Source organism: Haliotis asinina, chromosome 4, assembly GCF_037392515.1.
Source record: "Haliotis asinina isolate JCU_RB_2024 chromosome 4, JCU_Hal_asi_v2, whole genome shotgun sequence".
NCBI classification, from domain to species: Eukaryota; Metazoa; Mollusca; class Gastropoda; order Lepetellida; family Haliotidae; genus Haliotis; species Haliotis asinina.
In genome coordinates this window covers 52,160,813-52,174,714 of record NC_090283.1, presented here as the reverse complement: position 1 = coordinate 52,174,714, position 13,902 = coordinate 52,160,813, and the positions used below count along the sequence as shown (strand labels likewise).

Sequence of the window (13,902 nt, the reverse complement as noted above, 5' to 3'; positions counted from 1 at the left end):
AAATGCAAAAAGTTGGACAAAATATGCGACAGAAGCTATGTATCTATCAGGCTTTATTGCACACGTCACAGGACGTCAAGTTTGCAAGTCATGATGAGTCATGATGAGAAGATGAGCCTGAAGACAGTTCGTAGAAGGAGGGTCCGAAACTCACTCCTTGCGGACCAGTGACAGTACGACCAGATTCAAGTACATGCAGCTTTGGCGAGATCCGGCTAATGAAGATTAATCCTGGAAGCTGATAACTGTAAATGAGCCACGTCCTTCACGGCAGAGAAAGTAGTAGTAACGATACCGAGAAAGTAGTGACAGTGTCGTTGAGTTTCGACGCTACAAAGTGAAGTTACTCCAGTGCGCGACCTACCGTGGAAGCATGATCACCAGCACGATGTATTTTATGAGCGCTTCAATCAACTTTCAGCCACACAGAATCACTACTAGAATTACTACTGTCACACATATATTAACATCGTAATATACTCCCGGGAAAAATAAACGCATAAATGTCTTTAGATAACCCATGTAATCTGGATCAGTTGCAACAAAATTTCAGTGATAAAAGATCTGTCTTCAATATGTATTGTGGCCACCATTAGCCCCCAAAACTGCTCTGACATGGACAGAATCTATTCTTTGAATTCGGCCTGGTGGAATTCTGACTCTTTCCTGTTGTGCAGTGCCTTCGACGGTTGATCTAACGTGTATAGCGCCAGAGGTCATCCTACAAATGCTCGATGAGGTTGAAATCGTTGATTTGGAAAGCAATGAAAGCACTGTAGTGTTCATATTCAGAAGACACTGAATAGTAGCAAGTGCTTCGTGAGACCTAGGTTTGTGCGTCTGGGGCAATTCCAGCTGGCCATCAATGATTGGAACCATGTGTATCCATAAGGTTTTATCTCTGTACACAATAACAGTTACATTGCCCCCACTTATACTTGCGTGTATGATATGGCTCCCACATAATGACACATCCACCTCTATATTGGTCAACCTGGGGTATTACTATTCTGGCAAAACGAGAAGGGTTTGTTTAAACGTTTCTAGACACATAGTCTTCAGTCACCGCACTGAAGCAGAACCTTCAGAGAGACTTTTAGAAGTTGGGGCAGCAAGGAAGTACAACAAGCTAAAGATGAACATATGCTTGACAACGGTGTTAGAACCAACATCAGAAACCCATTCATACTGGAATACTCTTCCTGAAGCGAAAAGCGTTATCAGTCACTGAATCATAAGTGTACACATCGCCAATTTTGTGGATTTCATAATTGAACGTTCTCGCAGGTCGATAAGGACCTGTCAAAATAGGGTCTAGTGGCTCAAAGTCTAGCTTCTGGTAAACGATAATGAATGGTTAGCATCGACACTTCCCTTAAACCAGGCACTGCAGTTCCAGATGTAGTTGTTGTGACAATCGATTCTGCAAATGAAGTACCTCTCCAACGCTGCAGTGGTAATCCTAGATCTACCTCCTCGAGACCAATATCGCGTTGAATTAATTTGATGGCATCGGTCCCATAACCAATGGACTGTACTTTGGTTAACATTGAGATGAGGTCCAGCGGCAGTTTGAGAGACTGAGACCGCCCAGATGTCCATGAGGAAGATTCCAATTTACAGCAATGGGTCCCAATATTCTTTCATTTAGCCCCAAATGCCAATGCCACTGACTGACGCTGATGACCATCCAAAAGGACTACAGTCTTAGAACTGCAAGTGGATATTCCGAATGACCTTTTTCTGCATGACCTTTTCATGTAGGATGACACGTTCGAACGTAAACGTGCATTACATTTTGCGCTGTGATTCGTTTAATGTACACAAACCATTATAATGGCGAAAATATAACAATCAAACAGTAATTTTGCAAACAATATTTGAATAGCAGTATCACCTGTGCATTTCTTTTTGGGAAGAGTATATTCATTATTGTGTATATAATGATTTAACTATTTAGCAAGCTTAAGTTTGCTGAGTTGTTTTATGGATATTTTAGCATTGACACGATGAAGTAATATTGCATGAAGACTGACATCAGGGACCCTTATTCCGAAAGTTGAGAATAGTAACTCTTCATGACTTCAGTCGTACGAGGCAACATTCCAGCTATACAGCGACGGTCTATAAATGATTGAGTCTGGATACTACAATCTAGTGATCAGCAACATGAGCATCGATTTAATCAATGGCAAGTGTCAACCAACTCAGTGAGTCTGACCAGCTGATCCCATTAGTCGCCTCTTACGACAAACATGGGTTACCGAAGATCACTTCTAATCCGGATTTTCAGTTTGGAGACGAAATCATTATAGTATTATATTATTATAATATAACATTTATATTTGCCAACTAGCTAGCTTCAACAATGTCAGCAAGTTGTTCGAATCATACAATTAATCTCCAAGCATACTACGGCCGTTCTTGGTCAACCGAGCTATTGTCCAGAAAAGTGTCCAGGTGTTTACCACTAAGGAGTGAGAGATATGATCTGAGCTTTTCAGTGTATGGTATGGTAATAATGAACCGGCCATATTTTTGTAATAACATTACAACGTATGATTAACATTTCATACAGAAGTGTTCTTGTCGATATCGCGAAAGCGTCCTTAGACAAGTCAAATGAATGCAGACATACTGTTGCAAAATGCAAATTCAGATGGCAATTGCAAGGATGGTCTTTTTTCTTATTCTTATTCAACATCTGCTCGGAGACAGAAGAATAAACAAGTTTGTCTCTGACGGAACTATGCATACGGATGTAATGAAAGCCCGATACGGATTTTTGGCTGATGTGGAAGAAAAAATGAATAAGATAGAAAAAAGGCTAGAAACGCAAATCCCCAAAGTGAAGGAAGAACCGACCATTTATAAAAATGGAGGAAGGAACCGGGGAGAACAAAGAGACGTTAAAACATCTTTCACGGGAAAAGCGAAAGGTGAGTTTACAATTTTACGAACTGAACACTTCATGTATAGTGACAGTAAATAATTCGGACACATGTTCGTTGGTTATTTAAAACTTTCATTTGAATTTTTAGTTTATTTGCTGTTGAATATCTCCAGCTATATGGCTACGATCTGTAAATAAGCGACTCATGACCTGTGATCAACACCAGTAGTATCGATCTTAACGGTAGGGATACAATGCCATGTGTCAACCAAGGTAGTGAGTCTGACCACCCGGATCTTCAAATTGTGAGATATACACATGATCTTATGAAGGTTCCCTGGGGCATACGTGTGTTGTACAGTGCAACGTGATGAACCAGGCTCTTCAGAGTTTAGAAGAGATCTCCAAGCATCTTTACTTGTTGAATACGTTCCCACACGGCGAAGGTCTCATTAGAAAAAGAGGTATAATTTCGTCGGAATATTGGTGGTGTTCAACAAGAGTCCCTCGAAATATGACTCATGGACGGTTAGAGTAGAACTGCCAGATTAAACGGTTGGCGATTTATGATAAAATTAAACTCTCCTCATTCTAACATTAAGTCTAGTCTCCTTCGCAGATCCTTCCGGAATGTGGATACCTTGCCGTGAAATCTGTAACTATTGAAATAGTGCTGCATGAGACTGTAATGTTGATTTGTTTATATATAGGCTGCTGTGTTGATACTGTCAAAGCATTCATTTGCGGTCGACTTAAATGCATCTCTTAAATTATGACGGAGGATACGTTGACGACTACAAATGAATACGTTGATCAAGACGAAGGCATAGCTGAGTTCGAACTTCTTTAGTTGCTTACGCAAGATATGACAAACAAGCATACACGAAAGAGGTGAGCGGACTTCCAGCTCAACCCCAGGGCGTTTCCTGCGAGCGGCATAATCTTGCTCGTGGCCGTCCCTACACAGACAATCCGAATACCATAGTCCACACACACACTATTGATGTGAGCATACATCTATATATACAGTTTATTAACACTGATGGACAGGGAAAGATTCAACAATCGACAGATAGAGAAACAATAGCACTTCCTTCTACAGTTGATGTGATGACAGACACAGCCAAAACAGGTGGCCAGTAAAGGCCATAAATGTCATATACAGTAATTAATGGAAGTAACAAAGGGGAACAAGGTAGCTGACAAGATACTGTACACTGTGGTTGTGATAAAGATTAAGAATGCAGATTAAATAACAAATACGTCTCATATGGCTTGGTTACATAGTTTGTGGATTTGGATACTTGGACGATGGGTGTCCTGAACTATAACACTACCAAATGAATGACGGCTTGTGTATTCATGCTTCCACTAGCCGTGCAATGAAACCTGGTTTGATTCCAACAATGATACCATACAATTAAATTCAATCTTCATTCCGTACTGAAGACGCCCTACCCGTGAAGATCCGGGATAGAACAGGTCTTCAGCAACCCATGCTTGCCATACAAGGCGACTATGCTTGTCGTAAGAGGCGACTAACGGAATCGGCTGGTCAGGCTCGCTGACTTGGTTGACATATGTCATCGGTTGCCAGTTGCAAAGATCGAAGGTCATACTCTCGATCACTGGATTGTCTGGTCCAGACTCGATTATTTACAGACCGCGACCATGTAGCTGGAATATTGACGGATGCGGCCTAAAACTAAACTCACTCACTCACTAACTAACTAATTCTTTGAACCACAACGTTTCAGACCCCTTCATCAGGTGAACTCATAAAGTGTGTTCACCTGATGAAGTCGTCTGAAATGCCCCGAAACGTTGTGTTTCAAAGAATTAAAACAAAGATTTATCCATAGAAGATCTAGGTCATCTCTTTAGTAGATCAATTTTCTAGACCCTACATTACCTTTTCAGGATTTTCAAAGCGTAAATGCGTTGGAACAGCTGCGAAGTGTTACCAGGACATCACAGGCATGTGCGTCAGTCGCCAGCACCCAGGAGTACTTTACATCGTCTTCGAAGCGTCCGAAATGGAAAACGTGGAAGCGAGAAGCCAGATTTACGCTCTGGACGCAAGAAGCGTTGCACTCATCTCGAAGATTGTTCTGGATGCTCCCAATATTGACTGGGAAGACATGGCATGTGGCCCTTGTGACACAAATGGATTTGGACATTGTATCTATGTAGCCGATACTGGAGATGGCAGGACTGGTCCTATGAACGTCATTTACAAGGTGCAGGAACCAGAAGAATTAGTCAAGGGTCAATCAGTGCCCCTGGGAGAGGACGAGATAGAGGTCATTACATTTGAGTAAGTTCATACAAGATAAACGTACTGTCTTGTGGGCGAGTTGAGTAGCCCAGTGGTTACAGCATTTATACCAAAGTCCTGGTTTCGAATCATCATAGAGGCACAGTGTGTGAAACTCATTTCCAATGTCTCTCGCCGTGATATTGCTGGAATATTGCTAATAGCGGCGTAAAAGGCCCATAGACGGCGTGTATTTGAGCTACAGTGAGTGAGTGGGTGAATTTAGGCATACGCCGCACTCAACAATATTCCAGCTAAACTGAGCTTCAGCAACCCATGCTTGTAACGGGCGACTAACAAGAATAGGTGGTCAGGCTCGCTGACTTGGGTGACACATGTCATCGGTTCCCTGTTGTGTAGATCACGCTGTTGATCATTAGATAGTTTGGTCTAGACTCGTATATTCACACACCGCCGTCATTTAGCACAAATATTGGTGAATACGGCCTTACGTACACAACAAGGAAACAAAAACTAACTTAACGAAACAGTGAAAAAGCTACTAATTCCACAATATAAGGTCGGGGACACTCAGAAAGGGTTCCACGCACTGTACGTATGTAGGTAATGAAACCCGGGATTTCGGCGTGACGAGCGGACGCTTTAACCACAGGACTACCCATTCGCTCGAATATACGAGATATGCAGATTCTGTAAGGGTCAGCTGTCTTAAGCCAAACCGTTGGATTTCTTTTGAGTGGCATTTCAGAAGTTCGGTCGTACAACATTGAACAGACTTTATGATAACAACTCCATTTACTGCATGACTCCGGCGTTTGGATACAGACTAGCGCTGTCTTGTTTCCCTTTACAGCAAAATACAAAAACCTGCGTCGATAGTCGCACTCACGACATAAAAGGAGTTGTTATCTACCAAGTTTCTTCAAAAACATATTTCCGACAAACAATCTATACAAAGATTTAATATCGTTATAAACCGTATTTTTATTACCGTGTCAGGATAAAATGTGACTGTTATATCAGTGTTTGCGATGTAATATGATGTAATCTATATTTCTATGACACTGGACTGGAACTTTACAGTGTAAGGTCCAGACTAGGTCCAGACTAGGTCCAGACTATGAATGTATCCAAAAATTAATGTAATTTCAGGTCACCCCTGAAGGACAGCCAGACACTCCTGGTATCACCGCGTGGTCGACTCTTTATTTTGAGTTCACACACCAAACCTATTGGTGTGTTTGAGATCGTAGAAGAAGAACTCACATATCTCTTTGACGTAGTCATACCGGAGAGATACAAGCACCATGGTCCGTACAGCGGAGATATCTCTTCGGATGGCAAACACTTCCTCATTAAGTTTCAGGACTCTGTATTCTACTGGTATGTTGGCAATGAGGACGACATGGAGGCAGTGCTAACCGATCCCAAACAGGCAATGCAACTCCCTTACTTTGAAGAAGAAAAGGGCAAATCGATAGCCTGGCATCCAGACGGGGCGTCTTACTTAACATTGTCTCAAGGCTGCAACGAAGTTCTCTATCAGTATGACAGACTTGATGATGTTGGAACTGAGGAGGGTGATGCAGACGATGATTATTACCTCATTGCTTAGTGTGCCTGAGTGAGCCAGCGAGTTTTTTTCATACAACTTTTTCATACAAATTCCTTAGCAATATTCCAGCAAATATCATAGCAGGAGCACCAAAACTAGACATCACACATTGTACCAATGTGGGAAATCGAATTGGGTCTTTGGCGTGACGAGCGAAAGCTTTTATCCACATGAGCCTGTAGCAATGATCATAATATTCACATGTACATAAAACTGTAAAAAGTGTCGTCAAAGTCTTGATGTACCAGTATGTCGGCTGGCAAGAAAGAAAGTATGATTAAGAATTTAATCAAAACTGTAGATAATCACATCTTTCACATGAATATGTCCCAAAATGGATTGTTTGATATTTGGGCTTTGAAAAGTAGAATGATATTTGATTGACCTTGAATTTTTTTCATCGGCATGGATGTCACCACCGTTCTTGTTTGGGAGTACACGCACAGAAGAATGACCCCCCCCCTGCCCAGCTAATGATACCTGCAGTACCTGATACCTACATTTCCTAGATTGTCCTAACCGCAGAAGCGCTAGATCACTCTTCAAATGAGCTCTCAAATAAATGTTTGCCTCCATTTGTTTTTCAATTTAGAAACCCTCGAAGATTTCGACTTTCGAGGAGACACAATGGCAGTCAAAACTACAAATGTTCGCACAGCAGCGCGACCATTGAACTGTGTGAGGGGCATTCTAGTTGTAGGCAAGTGACCGAGTTTTAGTTTTACGCCGCTTTTAGCAATATTCCAGCAATATCAGGGTGGGGGACACCTGAAAATGGGCTTAACACATTGTGCCCATGTGGGGAACCTAACCCGAGTCTTCGGCGTGACGTGCGAACACTTTCACCACTAGGCTACCCCACCGCCCGTAGGCAAAAGGAATGACAAGTCTTTATGGATGACCAACTTCTTTACTTTACAGTACTGTACAATGACATAGTACAAAAAGAAGTTGATCATCCATAAAATTCCTAGTGCGATCATTGTCGTTCAATTGCAGTTGCAACAAGTGGTTTGCAACGATCAATAGATAATTTCAATTATTAATTCAAACTGTTCCTTCTGTTACAAGGAATACTTTTACATTTCTGACATGACAGGACAATATTTTTTCGGATTTCGGATCCAGAATGGAGAATAGCGGGCATTCACGGTTTCTCAAAGATGTAGAATCTTATAGATACTTCACACAAACCTTGAAACTACCCACCTCTTTGGTGTAGACCAGTTCAAGCGCTGTTCATGTAGAAGTTCTAGAAATAAGGATATATCTTCAGGCGGATTCCCCAAGTTCCAAAAGTATACTGCTGACATGTTGATACATCAGTAGGTATGTAAAGGTTCTGATCCGTTCCATGCAGTTCGTGAACCTCTCACAGGCGAGAAATGGCAGGTGAATCTGTTGTATGGAGTCGTGACGGGGCGGTCTACTTGCCCTGAAGGCTGCAACGAACCTTCGTAGGATAACACTGAAGGCAATTATGATGACGACGACGACGATGGAGACGACGACGAGTGAGTGAGATTAGTTTCACGACGCACACAGCAGCATTCCAGTTTAACAGCATGAGCATCGATCTACTCAATTGAGATACGATGACGTGTCAACCAAGTCAGCGAGCCTGACCACCCGATCACGTTAGTCCCCTCTTACGACAAACATGAGTTACTGAAGATCAATTTTAACCCAGATCATTACAGTTCCGACGACGACGACGATGATGATGACGATGATGATGGTGGTGGTGGTGACGACGACGACGACGATGGTGATGACGACGACGACGATGACGATGGTGATGACGACGACGACGATGACGATGGTGATGACGACGACGATGATGATGGTGACGACGACGACGACGATGATGATGATGATGATGACGACGACGATGATGATGGTGACGACGACGACGACGATGATGATGATGATGATGACGACGACGACGATGATGATGATGATGACGACGACGATGACGATGGTGATGACGACGACGACGATGACGATGGTGATGACGACGACGACGATGATGATGGTGACGACGACGACGACGATGATGATGATGATGATGACGACGACGACGATGATGATGATGAACTGGTGACGCGTTTGGTTCTGCTATAGCCTTACCACCAAAAACGAGATGGGAGACGTGTCTCTCGATTTCGATTTCAGTCTTTCTTTCTTTTTTTTCACCATACTTTTTTTTCTTTCTTTGAGTGGTACAGTTAAGTCATTCATACGGGCACTGCCTGCACACTTAGTACAATGAGAACAGACATGATAACTGAGATCAGATAGGTTATGTATATAGGTTGTGGCATGATGACCGGAAGGTCGTTAAATGGGTGTATTTGAGTAAAAAAGAGTAAAGAGTAAAAAAGCATTTATGGAGATTGTAATTATGCTGTAATGTGGCTTCGAGTTTCGATTTCTTTATTTCAGTACAGATGTGGATCAACGGTCCCTGGTACAACATTGGCTGGTTTCTTACATATAAATATACAGATACTGGTATGTGTGTTCTAGAAAATGTACTTGATTTACGGGTAGTAAGTTAACTTTACTATACCATGTCTCGGTTGCGAGGAATGGTGAGTATAACAGGCTGTGTTTTTATAAGTAGATATTTGATTAGATGACGTGAGCATATTAAATTCTGTCACATAAAAATGTTCGTTGTGTTTCCTGGCTATGCAACTTTGACATAGATTATCAAAAGCTTTACAGATCGGTAAACAATGATATTCTGTCTCAATGTAAACACAGCTATAGACTTTGCAAATTATTTCATCGCACTCTGAGGTGTCTGGCTTAGTCAGTGGCTGAATACATGTATATATGTTACAGAGATGTAGAAGAGGTATAAAATAATAACACTTTACTATAACATGTCTAGACTGCGAGGCATGGTAAATAAAAGTTTGTTGCAGTAGGGTACCTGTATTATTTCTTGTTTACTTTACCATGGCATATCTAAGCTGAGAGGCATGGTAAGTAAAACAGGCTAAATTTCTAACAACACATGTATGGTTAGAAGACATGAGTATGTTGAATTTTGACACAGGACACTCATAGTATTTCTTGGCAATACAGTGGCAGTTGTCAAAACCGGTATCTGTCCAATCCGGCAAGGCGTCAACACCAGCATCAAATCTCAGTCCCGTCTCTGGCTTGAACACTTATCAATCTCTACCATCCGGCACGTTGTGTAAACTGGATTATTTCTTCATTAGTCCCAATGAGTGCCAGTTTAGACAGCTTCCACTGTGTATCGTTGACGTAGCTTGTCAAAAACTGTACAAAAAATAGACAGTGATATTCTGCCTCTATAAAGCCAAAGACATACACATTTTACAAATTCTTTCATTAAGTAGTACGATATATCTACCAGACATGTACGCCAGTCTTGTCCATAGTAACATTTCAGACGGGAAAACAAACTCCGAAAGAAAATCTTCAGCACAGTCTACTTTTTGTCTTTCCCAAATATATATCCAAAACCATATTTAAACAAAAGGAATCTTATTCCTGAAGATAATTATAATACTTTTTATTGACGTCGACAGGTGGACAGATTTGGTGCTGTCATGGTGTGGGGACCCATGTCCTACACGGGTAGATCGGTGCTAGTGGTTCAAGGCAATCTTACATCAAATCGCTACACCGACCACATCCAACTACCTCACCTCTTACATCTTTTAATAGCCAAAGGGAGCTGTTTCAACAGGAAAACGTTCGACCCCACACAGCTCGTGTAATTCGTGGCTCTCTCGCCATTGCGAAAGTCAGTGTCCTTCCTTGACCTTCACGATTACCTGATCTGAACCCGATCGAGCATATCTACGGTAAGAACCTCACCATCGTCCTCAGGCACTTGCAGAACGTACAGTACACAGGAAGAATGACGGAGAAAAAATGAAAAATGAAAAAATCCGACATCATGTGCCTTCCTTCCAAGACGAAGTCAAGCAGTGACGCCTTGCAATTGGTGTCACCAAGTACCATCCTCAACGTCCCCTTGGGTCCACACATTTGCAGTGAGTGAACTGAACTGATGCTGACAATCACAACAATACAATTCGTGTGTCGATTTTCCTTCACCCATGTTCAAGCTTAATCGACATATGTACACGTAAATACATTTAATGAGCTTCCTGGCCGGCGTGGGTTTTTCTTATTACCTTTTTGTATTTTGTTTTGTTTGTTGTTGTTTTTTGTCGGTTTTTTGTTTGTTGGTTGGTGGGTTTCAAGTATTTCGGTTTTCTTTCCTTTATTTTAGTCTTTATTTGCTTTTGGATTTTTTTTGGGAGTTCATATCGAATTGGTGGGTTTGCTGACAAAGCAGAACGCCATCAGTATTAGATCTACCAAGTCCAAAATTTAATCGCATCATAACCTAACACGGAACCCATCGGAGGACAATCCCCTCAGTCACACAGTGGAAACCCTGCAAGGTATGTCAATTCACCCCAATCAAATTCTATCATCACCCCTACATAAAATAAATAAGAGATAGATATAAAAAATGTAAATACACTACAATTACATTAAAATACACTTGCCCACTGCAAAACAACAACACTTAAACAACACAACCCCAAAAAAAGAAAACCATGAAACAAGCGAACGAACGAACAAACATCATTTTAATGAGACTACACAGCACAAACTGTGTATATATATACATGTATATTGACAATATGCCAAACTTTTTAGGTGACAAGGATTAGATTAAACTAACGATGACACCATATGAATAGACATCTACAATATCAGCTGTCAGGATAGTCACAATTTTTCTATATACAGCCGGTAGCGCTTTGTTTGGAAGATCTTCTTGATGGAATGTCTAATCAAACAATCATATAGATATATTGAGGGTTTGGCGGAAGAGAAAGTTAAATATACTTTCACAAAATGTTGTGGGTTTGCCAGAGGGATGCTAAGCGCAGTTCGGTAGAAGAGATGTTTAATTTCACAGACATTACACACGACTACCGTCAAATGAAGACAGGAAGTAACCTGTTTTGTTTTGTTTTTGTCCTTAAACCTCAGAAAGACGACTCCGCTCTCAAAATCTGAACTTGCTCTCTGTACATTTACTTCGCTATAAACTTGAAACACTTGGAAGGACACCCTTTGCTTGTTCTGCCTCTCTACTGTGGAACTCTCTCCCTCTGGCCACAAAATCAGCAAATGCCGTTTGACGTTACCCCATTTATACGCTTGCTGAAGACCCATCTGCTTTCCTCCCATTATAACTAACTATATTTCCTTCCCTCTACATATGTATATAACATGACAGCGCTTTGAGCATGTGCCTTATGCATGGAAAAGGTGCGTCACTATCATGATATTAACGTTGAGAATGGTAGAGATCCGAGAGTGAAAGGGCAATTGATACGGTTACTTCCCTTCAACCATTTCTACGTCGGACGATAATGATGCTTTCTATCGCGAGGCGGTGGGCTAGTCTAGTAGTTTAAGCATTCACTCGTCGAACCGAAGACTGGTTCGATTCCACACAAGGGTTCATTTCTGTCATGTCTAATGTTGGTATCCCCCGCCGAAATGTCAGCATTGTCTTAAAACTAAAAACTGATCCCCACTCCGGTAAGTCAGAAGGTAGATACGTCGCTTTGAATATTCCAACAATGATAATGGTTGCTGTGAACGGTGATAACCAGAAATGGATTTCAAGTGGGATACACATTTCAGCAATCGAACCCGGATCACCGACTTTGATAGTGAATGCTATCACCACCAGGCTACCTCACCGCCCCCACCAAGCACCAGCCACTACACCCGTGAAATGTTGGCAACCTATACAGATTCTCACATTTTATGCAATTCTCTACGTGGATGCGAGCTTTCCCGTCACTTTGGTAGGTTTCCCCCACGATACATGTGTTTACATACACCAAGAAAAGGTTAAGTGCAGCCCCTTCTTTAGTTCCATGTGTCCCGAACATGCGCCCACGTTCTGAAAGCATCTCCGTGACATTTATCTGCGTTTGGTCATTGTCCAAGATACCAGAGATATCCCGTTCGTACAAGGGCACTGAATGCTGCTTGAGATGATGACAAGAAGTCGATATTATCGCATGATCCAAAGATCCAGCAGGGCAACTGAGTGATTTTAGTTTTAGCAATTGTTAGTAATTTTCCACCAATATCACTTCAGGGTCATCAGAAATATGCTTCACACATTGCACCCATGTGGGGAATCGAACCCGGGTTTTCGGTGAAGCGAACGCTTTAACTACTTGGCTACCGCCTGGAGCAACTGAGACGGCCGCGTGTGTCGACTGCCATGAAAAACATCTGTTTCTGTTCTTAAAATGATGTTTGTGATTTTGTAAAGAAAAGTATGTTTCGTCACTAAACAAAATAGAGTATTTCATCTGGAAGTACATGATGAGTTCATTTTGTTCATTTAAATAATACATAATACATTTATCGGACTTGTTAAAAACGAAAGGCGGACGTGTACCCGGTCATGTCTCCCTGTGCATGGCTGACACTCGGCAATAATGGTTACAACAATAGGGGGGTTCAAAAAACCCATCACCCGACGCCCGGGACAGGTCAGCTTTCATTTCGGGCAATCAGATAGTGGTATCTTACTTTTGCGTTGACTACTAAATAATTTCCACATATGGTTTCAAACTGCAAAAAAAGTTTGTTGGATTTCTCTTTATATCTGCTCATAATGTAACTATTACATTTCGCAATAATAGTAATTACGAGCTATCGTTCTTTGAAATCTATCTCTCTTTGATAAATATTCCGTAAACATTTACATCAAACACTGTCATAAAATCGTGGCAAGTGGAAAATTAGTCAGGACAAGTTACTTTCTGGAAGTCACTTGCCCTGTGGCAAGTCGCTTTTAAAAAACATTTTGAACGCCTGTTTAACAACTTGAAGGATTGATCGGCTCGAAGTCAGTATAACATGAGTAGGGTATTCATGCTAAACTGTGGTATTGTATCACAATGAGGTAGTGCCATAAAACCATATAAACCCCATACTTATATGCGCACGTCCTCATATGAGCGAAATAAACTTTAGTACGACTTGAAACCCCATTTCACCTCACCTGGTGCGCTC

The 13,902-nt window shown here is 41.5% G+C and overlaps 1 protein-coding gene across 1 annotated transcript; it reads left to right on the top strand.

The window, feature by feature from the left end:
* The first annotated feature begins 2,876 nt into the window (after nt 1–2,876).
* LOC137282081 (uncharacterized) lies at nt 2,877–10,001 on the top strand. Its single transcript, XM_067813821.1, has 6 exons — nt 2,877–2,939; nt 3,255–3,357; nt 4,814–5,210; nt 6,324–6,769; nt 8,618–8,759; nt 9,854–10,001. The coding sequence occupies exons 1-6, from the start codon at nt 2,877–2,879 to the stop codon at nt 9,999–10,001; spliced, it is 1,299 nt and encodes a 432-aa protein (XP_067669922.1).
* Nucleotides 10,002–13,902: the final 3,901 nt, after the last annotated feature.